This window comes from Strigops habroptila, chromosome 10 (assembly GCF_004027225.2).
Source record: "Strigops habroptila isolate Jane chromosome 10, bStrHab1.2.pri, whole genome shotgun sequence".
Lineage (NCBI taxonomy): Eukaryota > Metazoa > Chordata > Aves > Psittaciformes > Psittacidae > Strigops > Strigops habroptila.
The window spans coordinates 22,872,689-22,894,435 of record NC_046359.1 but is presented as its reverse complement, the minus strand read 5'-3'; the positions used below and the strand labels follow the sequence as shown (position 1 = coordinate 22,894,435).

At 37.0% G+C, this 21,747-nt stretch overlaps 1 protein-coding gene across 13 annotated transcripts in view; it reads right to left on the bottom strand.

The window, feature by feature from the left end:
- BIRC6 (baculoviral IAP repeat containing 6) overlaps positions 1-21,747 on the bottom strand; it is a 177,128-nt gene that overhangs the window by 136,982 nt on the left and 18,399 nt on the right. For all 13 annotated transcript variants that reach the window (XM_030499967.1, XM_030499970.1, XM_030499962.1 and 10 more), the window contains exons 3-11: positions 21,453-21,590; positions 20,859-21,052; positions 18,835-18,946; positions 17,563-17,645; positions 16,031-16,253; positions 15,761-15,921; positions 13,845-13,903; positions 11,703-13,097; positions 2,830-2,979 (exon numbers count right to left, since the gene is read on the bottom strand). In XM_030499967.1, coding sequence (XP_030355827.1) covers positions 2,830-2,979; positions 11,703-13,097; positions 13,845-13,903; positions 15,761-15,921; positions 16,031-16,253; positions 17,563-17,645; positions 18,835-18,946; positions 20,859-21,052; positions 21,453-21,590 — 2,515 coding nt within the window. The remainder of the gene's footprint in view (positions 1-2,829; positions 2,980-11,702; positions 13,098-13,844; positions 13,904-15,760; positions 15,922-16,030; positions 16,254-17,562; positions 17,646-18,834; positions 18,947-20,858; positions 21,053-21,452; positions 21,591-21,747) is intronic.

The window sequence follows — 21,747 nt, the reverse complement described above, 5'->3', positions numbered from 1 at the left end:
ATTACTACACAGATACTTTTCCCAGAACAGTTTGAAATATAACCTAACTGCTATAGGTAAAATTAACTACATGTTATATGAAGTTTCTAAAAAAATGAAGCAAAACAAAAAACAATTACAAACCCCACCCCAATAACAAAAATATCCAAACAAACAAAAAAACCTGAGAGTAAAAAAACCCAGACACAAACCACTAAACAACTCCAGTCTTGAAGCCAGTATCCTTTGAAGGCAGCTCATTTGGAATAAATTTTCTGAGAGCTCTGAGCACGCTGTCTGGGATTCAACCAGAAGCATCAGGAAAAAGTAATTAGCCAGCTAGACTTTGATGAGGTAAAGCTGATTAAAACATTCTTTTAAACACCTCTATTGACTCAGATTAAAAAAAAATAAAAAGAAAAATGAAAGTTTTATATTTCTTGAAAACAGACATGGAATCATTCTGCAATTGTAAAATTTTTATCACTGTTTAAAACATTGCTTTGGCACCTGCTTATCAATATATACTTGTTTTATGGTGGGTTACTAGAATGCTTTAGAAGGCTCCAAGTTTAGCTTAAAAGAGGGGTAAATGAAGAACAAACATGTTTTATGTAAGGCACTTGAAAGACACTAGACCTAGACAAGTATTTTGCCTTCTTGTCTTCATATTCAAGCCTTGTACTGAGGAAACAAGAATATTAATTGAAGAAGTACTCAAGATTAAAATATCCCAGGGAGACAAACACCTAAAGAAATGTTACAAAGGAACTCTAAAAATAATCAGGTGTCCTCAGACAAAAAAAATTGAAAACTTGAGGGAAAATAACCTATGCACAATGTCAATCTTCCTGTATATCGAGTATTTTCTCTTAAAAATGTATTTTGGAAAATAATCTTTTACTTGTGAAGAAACAATGGTTTTCAAAAGCAGCAAGTTTGCTACCTGACTACTACTTGTCACCATCCAGAGAGTGAAGAAGAATACATGCTTCAGCTTGAGTGCAGGCAACAAGGAACATGCAATTCCTCCCAAAAAGTGGAGGAGCTCAAGATGAGATATCCAGAGTCCGGCAAAAAATTCACCCTCATTGCAACAACTATGATTTCTACTTTTTAGTCTAGAAGACAGGAAAATGCTGAAGAGATTAGAAATTTGAAATTATTTAGAAATTTAATTTCAATAATACAGCAAACACCTTCAATTTTTTACTGCCAAATGTGAACCTCATTAGCTAGATGACACTGCAATGAGAAGTGAGATCATAGCTCAAAGTAGATTGGATTTTTTCTGCTTCATCCCCTCCTCCCCCCCAACAGAAAAAATTACAAATTTGGAGTATTCAGAGCAACAATATGTAACGTGGTGTCAACCGCTAAATTTAAAAAATTAAGGAGTTGACAGTACTCAAAAGTTACTTAGCATTTTTTGGAAAATTACATTATTTTTGTTATATTGGAATAGTGAGTTATGATGAGCTGATTCTAGTTCTAATAGCAAACTTGAGCAAAGGTTTAAAACTGGTCAGGAAAACTAACATTCTTTTTCAATTTGCTTCTAAAAAGAAAGCATTATTTTAGATCCCTTCACCACAAAAACCCCTCCACTCCTTAAAAGGGAAATATTAATTTTAACCTAATCTAAGATTTACAACTCAGTACAGTTAACGTATTTTCTTCTAAAACAATACAACTTAAAATGTATCCAAGTTGTAAATTCTATTTTCTAGCCTGAATTTAAGAAATGTATTCCAGAATGCTAACAATAGAGAAAAATTAACACACGAACAGTCACAATATATATGAACAATATAGGGACAAAAGCTTGTGCTTGTTACTGTGGTTTCTCTACTGACCACAGCACCTTTTAGCTACGGCTTCAGAGAACACCAAAGTGATTTCATAAAAACATCCTGCTGCTGCCTGCCATCAGCTGTGAACAAGATATATAGGCCAAGACTTGATGCTCAGTCAGATCTGCCCAGGAGTTCATTTCCCCAAACAGAAAGCTTTCTGCTGAGCTATGTCTCTGCCTGAAAAACATGTTACGACGATAGTTGAAGAAAATTCTTTTTCTTCTGGACGGCACTTGATTTAAAGAGGAGCAAACACCGATGTTACAAATGTTGGGGGCTATGTCTGCTCATGATCCATACACATGCTGACAGCTTCACAATATAGAAAATGTTTGCACAGTCCTAGCCATCATTTGCACATTCAATACTAAGAGTCCAGGATGACTGACTTTAGTATCCTTAACCCAGATAGCTCAGACTAAGAGCTCTGCAACCAGCATTTGGTTTCAACTCTTCTCCCTAGCCCCCTCATTTCAGCACTGGCTTCCTATGACTATTAACCTTCTCTCAAAGCTTTTAGTGGCTCAGTTTGATGCCACAGCAAAACAGTACTCAATCTGTCTGATCATTATTGTGCATCTAACAGCTCCTTGGAAACCATTACAGACCAAGATCAAGCAATACTACATTCTCTGAATCATCTAATCACTTAAAGGAGGACCTGCAGCTAGTACACAATCTAAAGATACAGCTACTTTGAAGTCTATACATAAGTAAATCCCTTCCTTGTTCTGATAAGCCATAATCAAGCTATACTGAAGGCGGTGGCTTTCTTTTTATTTGTTTGGGTTTTGTTTTAAATCAGGAACTGCTAAAATGTTACGTTTATACATAGCCAGTGACAGACATACAGCAACTACAGAACTCTAACTTGGGGCAGCAAAAAAGTATAAAGCAGCATGTGATTAAATAACTCAGAATCACCTCAATATGCAACTTCCAAGAATTACGAAAGTAATTTTAATTATGATACACTTAAACATGTGCGATTTACCTGTAATGCCTGGACTTGAAGGGTTAGATAAGGGCTTGGTGCCTTCTGAGGACTGTTCTACACTTTTGGAAAGGGATCCATCTACAAGTATATCAGCTTCATCTATGTCATCACAGGTTCCTCCAATCTGAAGGAAATGAAGTTCTCCACCTAAAACCATCACAGACAACAAAAGAAGAAAGTTTAGACAGGCATATAGTAATACTCAACTCACAGGACAGGTTTTGCAGTTAAAAGTGCTACACAACTATGACAGTAATGCAGGACCTGAAATCAGTAAGATTATACAGGAATATTCATTTTGCTTTACTACTACAAATTTTTTCAAGGTAAATGCAAAACAGAACTACAAAAATGCTGACTGCAGTTCTGAACGGCATCAAAGAAAAAAAAAATTGAGGAGGAGAGGGGATTAAAAGGTAGTTAATCAAGGAAACCTCAGTAGAAATCAAAAATCACAACCATTCCAATCACTTCCCATAATGCAAATTATCCCTTTAAACAGAAAGTAGTCCATCATGTCCCTACACTACTTCATTTGTAAGGTTGCATAAATTTCCTTTTAAAATTCAATATTTGAGAACTGAAAAATCACTTCCCTTCTTTGACTCTCGTAACTAAGGGGCTCTTCAAATTATTTCATCATCTTGGAATTACAACACTGATGAGGGCAACAGTCAAAAGAGCAAGTCCAAAATTTGCTAAGGACAAAATGTTTTGATGGAAGTCGGAATGATGGACATCATGCAAGGAAGTTGCCCATTAGTCACCCCTACAGACATACATAGATGAATTCTGTCATTTACAGAGAAGTCACCAAGAAGGAATGCTCAATTTTACATAAGGTGGGGGGGAAGGGCTATTCACAGTTTTAGAAGTTACAAAAATCCTACTCAGTAGGATTTAAATAGAGAGGAAAATCCTAGGGTAGGCGTTCCATAGCTTTTACTGAAAATTGACTACAGACTGACCTTCAGGATCTGAATACCATTATGACAAACCCTGTTATGCAAATTCTTCAAGTAATCTGAAACAAACTTGAGATAATACACCTAATAATAAGCCAAAATAAAAGCATAATCAGGAGGTACATGTTCTGCACTGTGAGGGATGAGTAGAGCAAAACAGTGGTAGAGAGGCACAGCGGGGCACAGTGAGCATGTGAGAGGCACAGAAGACACCCAAAAGGCACAGAGAAAGCTGGTATAGGGGTTTTTTTTTGTTTCTCAGTAAAAAAGGCCTGACAACAAATGGCTTAATATAGGACCAAGAAAAAATAAAATCAGAATACAAAGAGGAAAATAGTAGCTTTTAAGCTATTATGACCAAAATGGACAAGATCTGTGCACTGTGGGAAAATCCACCCAAGGTCTGGGCAATGCTGCATGAAAGCAGAGCTCTCAGCCACTGAAGGAATGTGAGATTTCCTCACTATCTGTATTTCTCTTTTTACTCTTCTCTTATTAAAACAGCAATTTCATTAAGCTATTAAGCCATTTGTTGGTGAGGCCCTTCTCACTGAGATCCGGTAAGAAGCCTGTACCACACCGCTCTCCACCCCAGGTCACCCAACTCTGGTAGAGAAATTCCTAGAATGGAAGGGAAAAAAACCATAGTTCTAGCAAATAACAGTGAGTTTCTTTGAAATTAAACTGCTCACAAATGAGCAATTTTCCTTAAAGAGAATTAGGGACACATTAGAAAAAACAGACCTTGACAGCTTCAGCTGGTAATAAGCCAAACCTCAGTTTGTTTGCTGTTCTGTTTACTGCTCAAAGATCAACGATCAGAATAACCTCAACAATCAAAACCAGATAATCTCCTGTCCTGAAAATAAAGTACACCCTCATGCTAGGGAGGTTCAACACACTGAATTGCACCATCTGCCATTTTTATGGCTCTCAGCAGGAGAAATGCTGAAGAACTTCAGAAAGCTATGGGCTTTCCTAAGGAAAGTTATGCTAAGGTCTCACTTATTCTGTAGATGGTTGGGTAGAGTTTTAAAGAAACAAAACCTTGGTCCTCAAACCAAATTTCTGAATGTCTGTCACTAATTAACAGCAGCAAAAACCATCCTTACCATTTTTCCCACACTACAAGACGAGGGGAGTCACAATCCCTGCATTCCTGAAAGATTCCACCACTTTTCCAAGAAAAATTCTGTGCTCAACTTGACATATCCCACTTCCTCATATTTGTTTTAAAAAAGCTTTTGTAAAGAAGTGTATAATGATCTTCAGTTATACAGTATTAGACTAGAAAATTCTTGGTGCTCATGCACGCTTTCCAAACCGCTGCCGGAGGCTTTGCTTCTGTATCACAAAGGAGGCATTTGCTCTCATAGAACATCCAAAGGCGACCTTCTGATGATGCACGCTTGATTAGTTGTCTCAAAGATACCACAGTTCCTATACTCAAGTGCCGAGGGGGTGGGGTGGAAATCTCTGCAAAAGTCAATGCTGCTTTTTGTTTGGTTAGTTTTCTTGGTTTTGTTTTTGTTTTGGCGTTGCTACTGGCTCATGGGCTGCACTATAAGGCCGAAACAGTGACTCATCTGGTGCTTTCGAATTCTAGCCAGGTAGCAAACATCTTAAGTAGTACTTTATCTGAAAACTTCTCTGCTTGTGTCACTTTGACAGAGGCAATAAATGCTTTTGTTGCACTACCAAGAAGATATGAAAGCTGCCATTGACTTACTGAATAATCACAAAGAATTATCGGAAACCAGCACCATTATACCTCCTGAAAAAAAACAGGTAACATTCAAAACAGGCTAAGAAAATTTGGGCTGTTCAGCCTGGAGAAGAGAAGCTGCGTGGAAACCCCATAGCCTCCTTCCAGTATCTGAGCGGGGCCTACAGGGATGCCAGAGAGGGACTCTTCATCAGGGACTGTAGCAATAAGACAAGGGGTAATGGGTTTAAACTCAGAGGAAATTTGGGTTAGATATAAGGAAGAAGTTCTCTACTGCGAGAGTGGTGAGGCACTAGAACAGGTTGCCTGAGGAAGTTGTGAATGCTCCATCCTGTAAACTCTTCAAGGGCAGGTTGGACAGGGCTTTGAGGAACCTGGTCTAGTGGGAGGTGTCCCTGCCCATGGTAGAGAAGTTGGAACTGGATGATCTTAAGGTCCCTTCCAACACAAACCATTCTATGATTCTATGATTGTACAATGAATGTAGTTCTGAATTCTATTTAAAAACTGTAATTTTCTTGGCCTCAAAACCTAGTGGGTTATACAAACAGAACATAAGAATCATAAATCCATCCAAATAAATCTCACGCCTCCTTTTGGCAAAACAGTCATTGGTTCCAGGAAAGCAGCACTGGCACAAGTTAGAGAACATGTCAGAGACCAGGCCACTACAGTCAAAGCCAATCTGGTGAAATGTTCAGTCTCCTACACATATCAGGCACTCTGGCAGGAGTCTGGAATAGTGACACAATTGTTGACAGCAAATCACAACGCAAGGACATAGTTTAACAATACCTGAATAGTTAAAAGAATTAAGAAAACAAAGCCATACCACAGGAATCTACCCCCTAAACAATGTACAGTTCTCCTCAACTCAACACTGGGCTGTGGAGAAAGGGTTAGCTCTAAACATACTAGTGCAGAACACTTGAAAAATGTCCTCAAGAAAGCTTCCCCAGAACCTCACTCCAACAGAATTTACACTATTCTTGGAAATTTCAGCTGTACAAGTCCCTCTCAGCTTATGAAAAAATAGAATGCACTTGAACAGGGACAAGTGAAAGTTACTATGCCTAACAAGAAATAATTAAACACACGATTATGGGATGAAGGAAAATCAGCTAGCCAGCAGTTCTGTAAAAGAGGCTCTTGTGAGTCAGAAGATAAACCTGATTCAATTTCCTCCTCAAAAGTGCAGACGTCCCACTACGTTTATGCGCATATGGTATGTTCAGACTGCTAAGGAATTCTTCTGTTTCATTCAAAGACATCTGTAGCATACTGTGACTGGTTTTGGATATCTTGTCAAGAAACACGTGGACTGACTTGAGCAGGTCTTTTGGAGGGGGTTGGGGTTTTTTGTTTGGTTGGTTGGTTTTGGTTTGTTGTTTTTTTGTCTTTTAAAGCCCTTGAGGAAAGTTTAAAAGGATTGGATATATTCAGCTAAAGAAAAAAAGTGGTTGGAGGATCAACCTAAATAAATAAAGCACCTAAATAAACTCGTCTTCCCCTCCTTTTTCGAAGCAATCTTTTTGCCATGTTCATAAAGCACAGTACAACAGTAATGACTCCAATCAGCAAAGATGACATAGGCTAAACGTTAGAAAAAAGTAATCATTATCAGGACGGCATGCAGTAGAAGAGATTTTTGTGAGTAGTCTGCTATATCTCCATGTTGAAGATCTTGGAAAACAGGCGGATCAGTACTCTACTTCTGAATGGGTACGTGTAACTGATCCTGACTTGAAGATGATCTCTTAGCATCACTTTCAGAGTAACTCTGATCTGAAAGAAACTCTACCTCTCCCCAAACCCATCAGGCTCCATTGCTATGAAAGCAGAAAACTGAAAACACTACATTGATTCCTATACTTCAAACACACCAATATTCAAGGCTGACAAAGCCTAATGACATGGAAGAGACAAATAAGATACCCAAACAAAACCAGAAAAAAGCAAAAGAGTAATTAATACACTATGTACAATTCAAGTGCAATAAATCTGTTATAATGGAAAGGTACAAGACTTGAAGGAATCAATTCTCAAATGTATGAAAGTGCCATCCAGTTCTGCCAGGCTTGCAACAAGAATACTAGGACAGACAACTCTCTCTTGACATACCAAGCTCCAGTCTGAAAAAAACACTTTCTAGAACAAAGGGGAGACTAGAAAAACTCTTGTTAAAATGTAACACTCAACACAGACATCAAAAAACTAGATATGTGAAGAAAATGGATTGCAAATTTCAGGTGAGCACAACTGAGGAACGCCTCACATGCTAGAAGGAACTCAAAGCATTCGAACAGATCATACAGATTTTAACACCTACTAAGACAGTCCGGGTAGAAAGTACCTGCTTCACCACAACACCCTGAACATTTCCACTTCCTGTGGGATTTGTTTGAAATGCCACCTCATTTTCCTACTCAATAATACTTCTTTAGAGAGCTTCAGACACTGAAGTTTGTTAACCTGACAAGAACATCACTAGTGATAAAAGACAGAAAACTTCACAATTGTTAATGATTTTTTTAAAAATATTCCTAGAAACACAAGAATGCACAATTTTCAAAACTGCCAAAACAAAATACAAGCAGAGATTTGCACCTTTATCTTAGATTTTAAAAAGAACATTACAGATACGTCCATTTTTCCATCTCATTCCATATTCTAAAGCAAAGCTCAACAAAATTGCCTGAATGGCAAACACAGCTAAGCAAGCTAAGCTATGGAGACAATCCAAAACAAACCCAACAAAAGACAAAAACTGCAATGTATGCTGTGGACTATTTTCTGAAGTCATTTTTTGCAGGACTGTAACTAAAAAAAAAAAAAAAAAAAAAAAGGGAAATATAATTAGATGAAACCCAAGATACAAAGAAGACATTGACAACTGTAGCTCTGGAGATTTATGCATCCAAACCAAACTGTATCTAGTTCTCTTAAGCACCAGATAACTGGCTTCAAATATCACCAAAAGAGAACCCTACAGCTGTAACGCTATTCAAAACATACCTGTAACCTACTGCATAGCTGACACCTAAAGGTGACATTTTGAAGTGGGAAAAGAATAATTATTCACAACTCACAAAGATGGATGATGTCTAATGGAGGTCTAAAACATCTTTACATAAAACCACTGAAAACCTGAAACACCCATTCACCCAGAGGCTTCTTTTCAGTTATATCTTAAAGGCAGCTATGGGAAAAACGATACAATCAACAAATGAAAATAATATGCCAACAAGATATATATCATTTCTGTCAAAATCAGGGGAAAAAAAGAAAAAAAGCTGTTCTACATCCAAAACTTTCAGACATGAAAGTACCTTTTCACCTATTCCCATCATCCAAGCAAGTAAACAGGAAAGAATATAGTGCTCAGCTTATATTCTTGAGTAGTTTTCCAACACCCAAGCACTTCCAGTGCGCATGCATGTTCCTTATCTTATACTTAACATTTTCACTTATGTCTTTCCACTAGAAGCTACTTGCTAGATGGATTAACTTCAAACACATCAGCGAACACAGCTATTCTACTTTCAACACGTATCTTCCTAATGCTGCCAGACTACAGGCACTATTCCATACGCGTTAGTAAATATAAAGGAGCAAAGATCTCAAAGTGATTTTGCAAGAAGCCCAAGAAAACTGCATTTAAGAGGGGGAGGGGGGGGGGGGAAAAGGGAAAAAAAAAAAAAAAAAAAAAAAGAAAACTCTCCAGCCATTTAGCAGGTAAGTGAGCAACTGGACCCACTTACAGCAGAAAGATTAAAGGATGATTATGATCCAACACAGCAGAAATTATGCAAAACCAATTCTTTACATTAAGTTATTAACATGTGCAATAATATATGAGAAAAAGTTATATTATTAGTTGAGCTTTTTTGTTTGCTTTTCCTTTCAGTATTCCTGAATCTTATGCAATACAGTTATTTATAAACATTAAATATCAAGTCATTCTTTACAAAGCTTTGTGTTTTGGCATAAATGTTAGGACTGTGAGGCTTCAGCTGTATCTAGCATCAGACTCTGAAATCCAGACTTGTAAGGTATTTTTATGGACATAAATATTTAATCCCCAAATATTTATGATGGCTCAATAGTGAGAAAAATTATACTAGGACAAGTGACTGAGATGTTAAAAAAAGAATAGAAAAGAAAAGCTTCTAAAGACATTTAAACAATGAAAATAATGAATTCTCAAGTTAATTCTAGTTTGGCTGCAGAGCAGAAAATCAAGTTCCAAACAGAAGTGCAGTGGGTGTAAATAAAAGATAAAAATAATGGATTAAAAAAAAAAAGTTATCAAAGTACTATATTAAAAATAGGAAGCTTGAGGGCAGAGGGATACCTGTGACACATAAGACTACAGAAATAGAAAAACAAAATCACCTCAAAGGCAGCAAGAACAAAAGAAGTCACAGCGAACCTATTCATAAATTACTAGGTGGACATTATAACACCCTCAGAGGGAACAAAACACAGAGATATTTACTGCAAAAGCAGAATGACGTGTTTGTCTATTACGAGGAAGATGAAGCGTTCTCCAGTCAGTAACAGAGGTGGTCGTTATCTAGTTAGAAGAGACAAATACTCCTACACACATAGAATAAATGTTCCCAACCCAACAGACCTGCATATCTTGCACTCAAGGTCCCAAAACAGGTTGAGATAATACCAAATGCTACAAGAATATAATTACCATACATGCTAACACTGTATGGGAAAGTACCCTGCACAGTAACAATAAGCCCTTTAACTTTTACTGTTAATCTTAAACCACAAGAAAGACAGAATAGATTTGATATAAGAAAGAAATGAATTGTTGTACAATTCTGTAGGAAAAAAAACCCCAAAACCCTAGCAAGGTTTGGGGTTTTTTTTAAATGAGATTGCAGTTTGATCTGCAAAGTATAGGCAAAAACATTATGACATGTATATGATACACTAACAGTCTTCAAAGGCAATTAACCTTTCAGTTTGAGTTCCATTTTACCTAGGAAAAAGAGTGCATTATTAAAAAAATTTGAAACAGTTTAATAAACCTTTCTTCAAAAGCAGTTACCAAAATAGAACAATTTAGCAAATATGAATGTTTCCACTGGGAATCTGCAAACATAAATTCTAGTTGCTAACATATGATGTTTTCATCCATACTAAAAAAGCAATGTAAAATTTCCACTGCTAAAAACTCTTGGTAGGTAAGTGATTATCGCAGGGCCCTTAAGAGACATGAGATTTTTACAATAAGCTTGATTTTATCTGTTGAAAGTAATAGGTAAATCTGAGTTAGCAACTGCTCATAGGACTGTGTAATTAACATGACACCACCATGAAAGAAGGAAATGTGTCAATATAAATTCTTCTAGTAAAGTTCAACATGATATTGGTGGGAGTTCATTTGAAATGTGAGAACCACCCCATCAGTTTAGCCCCTCTGAGAGGTTAAGCATTTGCACCAGAGCTGCATTCAAGTGCAGGAGAACTAAATGGGACACAGAGGAACTCAGCTGGATGACAGCCAGAGCTGTTTCCACTGTCCCTGTGTGACACGGAAGTGGGAGGTGTGTGGTGGTTTAGGGTCTTCTACAAAGTAGCAGTTGCCTGGACCTGAGTTACACTCCCCTCCCACCTGCCTCCTTCCCTCAAAATGTCTCATGTTCACTTTGAAAAAAGATCTAACAATCCTGCACGGACAGTCTGGCTCTCACACTTAAGAGAGTATAACACCACTTGCAAAAGGCTGAAGCAGAACCTATCTGAAAGAAGATAAAACTGACCACTGGAATAAGGTATAAAAGCATTATCTTCTCTACCTTCTTAAGTATCGCCAATTACAGACAGGAGGCATTTTTCTGAAATGTGGATATCTAGCACAGAAATAATTACATATAAGAATTACTATGGTTTGGATTGAAGAAAATCTGTACCTCTATAAGAACAATTTACCAGTACACTCGATAAACCCAAGAGTTATTCCTGAGATTAAAATCTACATTTAAGATAAGGAATTAACCAGAGTTCATGCTCCCTAGAACAGAATCAAACTGTACATAAATTCAATGGAATTTACCTATTGCTATTTTGAAACTTAGATTCTAAAATTCTAGAATATAATCCAAATACATTTGTAAGAAAAAAAACTTTAAAAAATTATTTTTAAATAGGAGTCTTACCTTTGGTGCATGCACATAATCTGTCTGTGCCCGAACAGTATATCACAGAGACAAACATATCCAGTTCCTCAGTGCCCTCTTTTTTGGGTGGCTCCACTTTGGCCAGAATTTCAAAGTTCGTAAGATCTAGTATTTTTACATATCCTCCCTGAGTAGTTATTACCAGGTGCCCAAGAGTAGAGATCTCGGATCTTCTCTCTCTCCCACTGCCATTTTTAGAAGTTAACTGTATTTCCTCTACAGGCTCCTCACAGTCATCTTCTCGATTATCCAATATATCTGGTGGGAGCAAAATCATTGAGGTAATTGTGTCTTGGGGGTCTTTGATATGCTGGATTTTTACTGGTTCCTCCTCTAGAGTAACTATTCTAGTGGCATAATTCATCTTATAAAGCACTAAGTATCCACCACTAACACTTCTCTGTTCAGGCTGAATTATTAAAGGAGTTGGTACATCTGCTGGTGACTCATGTTGGATTACATCAATACTCGTGCCATTCACTACAGCAAGACTTGATTCTAGTTCCCCTTTCCTTCTATTACATAGTGCCGAGTTTAATTTATTTAAATTATTCAAGGCCTCTACTTGATTTATTGCACTCAGAGATTCGACAGGACAAGTCCGCAGTCCTACTAACAGATGAACTCCATCTGCGCAAGGCGTGATTGAATCTACACACAGGTTCTCCTCCTCTGCAAACTTTGGCAGACGCAGGCATTGAACCAAAGTCCCAGGCTTGGGAACCATAGAGCTCCACTTGTCTGAGTCCGGAGAAGCTAGGTTGGCTGCAGCATCTGCGAACTGCTGAATGTAAGTCACAGGGGGATCCTGCAACAGCAACTGTTCCTGACTGTCCAGCTCCATTTCAATGATCTGTGGAACTGTGAAACCATCATCATGTATGCTTTTACTCATAATATTGTTCATCTGTGAAAAGAGTTTTCCTGCTTTTTCATCAGACTCCTTAATGCTGTATAGCAGCAATACAGGCAAAGTCCTCCTTACCAGAGGGGAATTCAGTTCAGAATTGGTGCAGGATTCATTGTCAGTTGATCCCTGTTCCGAGACACTCTCACCTCGAGTCCTACTTAAGCCATCCAGTGACCTCTGAGAGTTACTGCTAACAGGAGAGGTAGCAGGTGATTTGTATGTTAATAGACCTCCAGCTAATAAACAAGGAAAGGGAATGTTGTGTTGTTCTAGATGTTTTTCCTTCATCTTTTCACTCTTACAGTTGGCCAAACAGGGATTTGCCCCAAGTTCTTCTAGATCCTTAACCGTGTCTTCCAGAACATTTGCAACAATTTCCCACTGAAGTTTTTCAGGTTGTTGAAGGATGCTGAGAGCTGTTATATCAAGGCTGACTTCCATAGTTTCTTTTTGTGATGTATGCCCTTAAAACAAAAAGGTTTAACATAATAATTGTAAAAAAAAAAACCAAAAAACAAAAAACAAAAAACCCACACTTTGCATATAATACTGTTTGATGAAAAAAAAAATCCTTTTTACATCTCTAGTCAATTTCATAGTGGTTTTTTCCCCCCACTTGCTGATCCACACTCAAAGATGTAAACTGGATTCTGAGAAATAAGCATGAAACCCTCCCTCCCCTCAAAATTTCTGATTCAGCCTCTAGGAAAATAACACAAGAACAACATGCATAGCACTGTTCTGCTTCCATGTGAAATCTTTATTTGGATGAGAAATACTCTATCAAAGTGCATACCCAGAGGGAAACAATCAAAATACTCTCTTGAGGCAGAAGTTGTTCCTCAGAGAGAGGAACTTTCTCTGGCATTCCCCTGAATTTAAAGGGGTTGCTACAGCTGTAATTTGTTCCTAGTCTAAGTAAGTTCTTTTAACTTGGTTTATGTGTTTTACTGACAGCAAGATAAGCAATGCTTGTTGTCAAACAAGACATTTATTAACTAACAAAGTAGGGTTTTTCCTTGTCTCCTGTATGTAATCTCTCCACCACACAAACAATGACCTAAATAACTGGCATCGCTTTCAAGGTCAATCTTTTTCCTTTTTTCTAATACAGTGAATATAATACCATTGATCTTGACAACGCTTTTTTAAAAGCCTGAGAAGAAAAACTTCCCTCCTGACCTTCAAACTATGAATCAGATATAACTTACCTGTCACAGATTCTGATCTGGAATGCTCTTCACTGTCTGAATCCTCCAGCAGGTCATCACTGAAAAAAAATGTACGAATGACACCATGCACCCTGTTACTGCATTCTTATTTTTAATTAAGGTAAAAAATATAATGTGTATTGTAACTTGGCATTTCTTTTAGTCAGCATTGTAAGCACTGTACATCCATTGATAAGTTGGTCACTGACACTAACAATATAAAGATTTTTTCCTCCATCATCAAACCAGTAGGCCAGCTTTCCAGTTGCCTCATTCTAATACTGTATTCCCAAAAATTCAGATATAAATGGAATTAAAATGAAAGCCTGTTCTCAGGAATCTTTCCAAGAATAACAAAGCCAAACAAACAAAACCTCTAAAAACTGATGACACCTTCTTCAGAGTTCCTCAACATAGTCTCTGAAAAGTGGAGCTGCTGGTCTTTAATTCTATCAAGGTGATTTTGTAGCTAGTACAGAAAGTGTGTATAAACAGTGTGTTCCTTTCAAGAATACTACCTAGATGAATCATTTTTTCATAACAGCAGATTCTGTTCAAGATACCTTTTCAAGAGAAATAGGCCCTGCATAGTTTTGAGAATATATGAAGATTTTACACATCCGGCTTTTCCAATATAAGAAACAATTTCCTATTACAGGCTCTTTACACATGGGAAGAACTTTGCAGCTTCAGGTATAACTACTCACAGTACTAAGTCGGATTCCCAAATTTCCACAACTTCCTCTTCACTCCCAAAAAATAGATATTTTTTGGCTCACACCTAATCAACCTCCTCTTCAACAGTTCAATACTTTGATTCTCATTCAGCTTCCCCTTGAGTGGGAAAGTGAGAGTAAATTTCATATTGGCTAAGTGAAGTGAAAGATGCTTAGTTCTGAGCAGTATGACTGTACTGACTGTATTATTCTTTAACCAGCTCTTAAAATTGGCTTATTTCTTTTGCTCTTAAGGAGTTTAGAGCTCTAAAAGTCTAGGCCTCGGCAGCTGTTAGGCCCCCAACACTCTGATGTTGCCCACATTTCTACATACCCTTTCAGAAGGGTAAGCTTCATATCTGCTCTGCAGTATTGTAAGAATCACACCAAGCTTAAACCCAAAGATTTACTTTCCTGTGCACATAGAAGTACTGTTACTTTCCATGATGCTGAAGAAACATTCAAAAAACTAGCAAGACTTCCCAAACACCTTCTGTCTTGAGTTTTACAGCAAATATTCACCCTTTTGTTTGAGTTTTGGTAATAGGAGAAAGGAGTTTCCAGTAACAGACTGTAAGAAGCATAAATGAAAGAATACTGCTTTTTCTCACATGACATTTTCTAAGCACTGGCACACTCTCTATCTTACCTAAAAGCTTGCAAGAGTACTGTCTAATTATTTAGAGTCTGCATGCATGTGTCAAAAGCAAAAAATGAAAGTAATTCCTAGCACATCCACATAATTTATTTTCAGAATGACATCACCAGACATTATGGAGAAGATATCAGAGAATAACATGTTCCAAAAGCTCATGGATAGCCTTTATTTTCAACCCCCAAAATGCATAATCCATAAGTAAAATTAAAAGCTGTTCCAAAACCTATATTCCTTTCTCTTTATTTCCTCTGCCTATGGAACATCAGCACAGGCAGCAATGGGATTTGGTATCTCTCTCTGTTAGTGGTGTATGAAAACTGAAACAGCAGGAATAAAATGAAACTGGCTTCAACGACAGAAATTTAGATTATTGGGTTTCAAGTGCTGAATTGTGTACATATACACAGTGGTTAAAAAAAATTATCTCCATGAAAACAAAACAATCTTGCCAATCTCATGTTTCACAAAGCATGACTTAACTAAACAGCATTTACCACTTACACAGCAACATTTCATATTTCTGATTTTGTAGATCAGCATACCTGTCTCCTTCTAATTTTGGTATATCTGAGCAACTAGATGAATCTTCTAGCCATGCTAGTGTTGGTCTCCTTGAGTCAACCCCTGAGCTCTGTTCTCCTGATAACATAAGTTGCTGCACAATAGCTGGATCATATGCATTGATCTCAAATTTTAAGTGGACCTGAGAAATAACAACAAAAAAACAGAAGAGATCTTTGATTTGAATCAAGATATGCTTAATTGTAATTAGAGTAACTAGTTAATAAAAACTAGTTGTTCGTGTTACGTACCTTCATAAGTTTGGAAACATCCCATATGCAGATCTTTCCTCGTTTTGTTGCAGCAGCTAGAAAATGAGGGCAACTTCCAGATCCAAAACAGGCTATTCTGTCAGTGCCATCTGTGCAGGGAAATTGTGCTGGACTTGTTGCCAGTGTGACTGAAAGAGGTACATTCTGAGTGTGCTCACCCTTGACAAATGGGCAGTTAGGGGAATGTCTCTCATGCTCAGACCTTTAATATTAAAAACAAACAGAGCAAACATTGATTTCTTACTGTGAAGAATACACACATCATATATAAACTCAGCCCTTGAAGTGAAGCTGAAACTGAACTGTTTGAACCACACTGCAGACAACCACACGAGAGAGTTCTGAAGCTACTAACACAGCTTTCCCTGTTGTTTCTCAATAGCACGACTGTATTAAAGCCTTTGAACACTTAATGGATATTGATATTCAAATGGGAGGAGTCTACACAGAGTGCTCTTATTTAGTCCATTTTAAAGTATAATTGTTCTGTAGGCAGTAGCCCATCATTTCCTCGTGAAGAAAAGCCCGGATTAAATTCTACAGAACATATATTAGAATTGCAGTTATGAGATACCATCCCTGGAAACATTCAAGGCTAGACTGGACAGGGCTCTGAGCGACCTCATCTAGCTGAAGATGGCCCTGGCTCATTGCAGGTGGTTGGTCTAGGTAACCTTTAAAGGTATCTCCCAACCCAAACCGTTCTGTGATTTTGATTATTATAAGTAACCTTAATAAGATAAAGCAATGTCCTGTCTTTAGTTCTATATCCACATTTACAAAAATCAAAATTGAAAACAGTCCTGAATAACACATTGACCAAGAAACACGGAAAAACCTCCTCATCTCAATATATACTTAAGACAGAGACACGGCAAAGCAATTACACTACTACAAAATGTCTGGAAACTAACAAGGGAAAGGAGGAGACAAGACTAAGGTAATATTACAAAGGAAAGTTTCCAGCAAGTCAAGAATATGATGTATTCAAATAATGATTATAAATTACCAGATAATAAAGACAAAAAGTACATTAAGAACCCTCTTAAAAATCACTATAAGGCACTGCATTTCTATCACTATGCACAATTTTAGCTGATTCAGGAAACTAGTAATGAATCTTGCAACTTCATGTAAAAGGCAAATATGCACTGCATGGCGATTGCAGTTTAAGAACTTAAAGATCTGTTCTAGTCCCAATCATACAGAAGATTTAGTTTAGATCCCTGTAAAGAAATGTTGTCTGCCATCTCTGTCATGGAACAATTTGAAATGAAATAGCAAATCAGAATTAAGAAATAAAACTAACTACAATCGATTTGGTTTAGTATTATACAAAAATCTGACATAGTAAAGGGAATTATTTTGTGATTTGTCCCATGGAATCATTCTGGAAATCTATTTTTGTCAGTGATGCTCCCTAAACTCATCAGAAATCCCATTGAGATAATGGTGATCTTTGTCCTCCAGAGATTTCTAACTACTCCAGCACAAAACATCATTAAACTTACCAAGGTTCATCTGTAGGCTCCCAACATACCAAACACACACTACAGGTAAAACACATGGCTCTGTCATCTCCTGATGAAGCAGGCTATAAAATAAGAAGCAGCATTTGAAATGTATATAGCTATGTACTACAAAACACTTGAACCAGGTGACCAAGCCATCTTCTAGTGGCATAGCAAAGCACCACATCAAAAGTATACAAGGCCACAAATTAGCAACTATAAAGTGGCAGTATTTAACTTTTAAAAATAAATAAATATACCGCATTACTACAGAAGAGATTCAGAACCAATACATGCACAAGCCACTTGCTAAAACCCACACAGACAGAACAGAACTCATCATTACTGGTAAGGTTTTTTTTAATTTGGAAAAAGTTCACAAGATCCAAAAAATGTAGAACCTCAGAAGAGTCACTGCATGCTTGGATAAACACAGGTTAAACAAGTATTTCCTACTATGCCCTCAATCTGCTGGAATACAAAGCATTTTCTATCACTTCTCTGCAAAGGACAGTTGCTACTTGCTGAAGTGACAAGGAAAAAGAACGGAAATTTCCATTTTCTTCAAATCTAGCATTTTCATGACATTTCGAGTAACAGAGATACGCTTGAGAATATGCAGATGCAATTCTGACACAGAAATTCCGTGGTTTTCCTCCTAAACAAGCTTAAGAAATTCTCCAAAAACTTTCTCCATTTGCACCTATGAAGCTTTGTAGTTGACATAATGAAGTAGACAACATTGATGTCAAATGCTATGCACTGCCTAGCCATCATAATTTAAATCCCCAAGATAAATAATTCTTTATAGTAGAAATAATTTCAAAGAATGAAAAATAAGCAAAAGTAGTGGAATGAAACGTTGAGGTTGTATTTATTCACTAAGCTTAATAATTTAGTAATGTGATCTAGGGCTGTTGTGTATTACAGAACAGTTTAAGTCCCACTAGAAAAGCATGGTTAAAGAACTCTGATGTCAAGCTTATTGCTTTTTTGTTTTACTTACAATACTTATAAAAGATAAAGATATTTACTCAATAGTCTAACAAGGAGAGAGACTATGTAACAACCAACTTCATCATTATTACTGTTAACTCAGATCAATTTAGTACTTAGAAGTGTTTTATATGCTGAAGTTCAGAACAATATTTTTTGTGATTTGTAAAAAGGAAGCAACCTCAAGGCATGGAAAAAATAGGAAACCTTTTCTCCTGCTCCTCAAACCCTCACCTAGAGAACAAATACTACTACGAACAACTGAATTTTTTTTACCTGGTGATAGAACCCAGCTTGAGCCATAGGATCTGGCTGTGCCCACCTATAACCCACATGAGGCCATGAAGTGAATGTCTCTCGTCTGTTAGCTTCACTATACATCAACGACCTACAAAGGTAAAAAAGTCTACATTACCTAAAACTGCCACTTAGAATAACAAAAGTAAACTATTTATCAGGTATTTTCAGTGCTTTAGTAACCATTAGAAATGCCACAGATTATTAATTATGACAATTTTAAGTACAAGTTATAACTATTACAGAAAAGTTAAAGTTCTTTCACTTTGGTGCCTAAAGTACATTCTCCACAAAAGACCAAAAGCAATACAACAACTTACAGGTCTTAAAACCAAGATTAATACAACAAGCTTTTAGGCAGCGTGTTTGGTCTAACTGTAGAGAAGCATCAGATATACGAAGGTACTCTGCATTTCAGGAAGACGCAGGATCTAGCCCAACAGAACGGCTAGAGAGATGTTGTTTGGGTTTTTTTAACACGACAACTACTGTAAAAATTTGGCATTATTAGTTGAACAGATATGAATATGCATATTTGAAAACACTCCAAAGTGATATTTTAGGCTTACCTGAATACATGGTACCAACCCCATAAAATTTGTCACTCACTGATAGTATAATACTTAAAAATTATAAACTACTAAGTCACAAGATATGAATTCCTCTGCAACTCAACATCTACAGAGAAAATAAGTGCCTCTTCCACCTTTACTCAGTGCCTGTCCCTCATCTGAAATAGTAGATAAGAAACAACTATCAGCTTTTCCTTTTCCTTGATGGAAGTTTTTTCTCCAGTTATCATCTGAAGAACTAGTGCTGCTAGATAGAAAAGTGCCTCACTTCTTGTTTCTGCCGCTTAGTTTCAGGAGATTTTTTTCTGTCTTATAAGAGAATGGATATATTAAACTTTTCCTACCAAGGAAGTAAACTAGTCCTGCAACATCCACATAAGGGCTGTGTTAACTTGACATTATACCATTTAAGAGACAGATCTTGGAAAGCTCTAATCAAAAATATAATACAGCAAGGTACAGATAGACTTGGGGAGAGGAAATATGAGATGAAATTAAATCTTACCAAATTTTTTGAGCTGTAAGAAAAGATAATAAGCTTACAAAATAATATTTCTATAGAAACTTACTAGAAGGAATTATAGACTTAGAAGATGTATCAGTATTCCACCTAATCTCGGCTTAGGTAGATTAAAATAACGGGTTACTTGCTTGTGTGCACATTATCACTTGGATCAGAAAGAGATGAAGCAACAGTTTGAGGCAAAATTTTCTCTGATCCCAAACACACAGCAGCTGACTAGAGAGCTCATAAATAGCATATATATACTCTGCACACGTAATAACTTCCTAAACTTCCAAACCACAAAACATGGGCATAACTCTTTCTTATATGAAGGAACTGATTTCATGATGCTGCATAGTATGTATGCTTTATCTTTGGTAGACAAATGCTCTCTTCACATTCAAAGCAGCATACATATGCTCTTAAAGCTATGCAGTTTCTGAACATGTCAACACTGCAGTCTCAGTAAGGTCTCAGTTCCAGTTTAAGTAAAGCCAATAACGTAATTAACTAGTTATACACACTTGACTGTTCGGATAAAGCCTATAATCAAACATGTTGAAAAGTAAAGCCTAGCTGAACATATCACATTAATGTGTTATAATACCACCTAGGGATCTGTATTTAGGGCTGCAATTGCTACCTTTTTGAAAGTACATGTTGGGATTAAGAGAAAAGTGCACTCGATTTGCCTGGCAATGAAGATAGAAACCAAACAAAGAAGGCTTGTGGCACCCATAAAGGTTTCTCTAAGTTTAGTGATTTGTCCAGCACAATGTGCATTGAACAGTTAATTATTAGTATGTGCAAGAGCAAAAAAATACAGAATAGGACTAATTCCTTTGGCAAATAAATTAACATCATCTAAGAGCTTATTCTAATATAAGTAAGGGGTTAAATTCATCACTTATTTTGTCTTAATATACCTGTCCACAGATCGACCGGGTCCCACACCAAGTTCTGGTCGAGCGCTGGGTAAGAGGTAAGATAACCTATCCATCACAGAGGATGCTACAGGTAAGGCAGCAATATTTTGATTTATCTTCTTGAGTTCATTTACAATGGCACTGGCGACAGACTTCAAAACATGATGAGGAAGGTGGAACGTAACCGTTGCCCACTAAAACAAGAATAAAAAGCACCTAGTTTATATTTTAAAGTTTTAACATCTAAAAATCAAACAGATCACACGTGTCAAAAGCAAAAACAAATGCACACCTTGATTTCAAGACACAATACAAGAACAGACACACAAAAGCTACATGAACGTAACGCAAGTAAAGTCAGTAACTCCAGATTTTAAGCTCGGTTGGGTTTATTAGTTGGATTTATCATCAAGAAATTAACCTTGTGTGTTCCCTTAACAAGTGAAATTTCAGAGGAACTAAGGAACGCATAATACATTCTATCTCTTCAATCAAAATCCACCACACTAAGTCAAGTATTCTGTTAGCTTCAATGACAGCCAAACAAATTAGACTTGGAAATCCATGCTAGACAGTACAGAGACAAATTCTTACCTTTGCAACTTTATGATTTGCTGCTGTTTCATGTGAGGTATTTTTTAAACCATCCTTCAGTTGTGTGATGAATAAGTCATATCCCTCTGTGCTAGAAACATCTACTTTTTCTATGCAAGCAGATAACAGCTGCTGAGCCTAAAATGCATATATGCAAGAAAAGTTAGCACCCACACTGAATAACTACAGACAAGAATTACACCCGTTTCATTGCTCTGGGAAATGTAATTTGGCATATCCTACTTTACCATATATTATATCAGCATAATTCCCACAAAAGACCCAGAGTTGAATA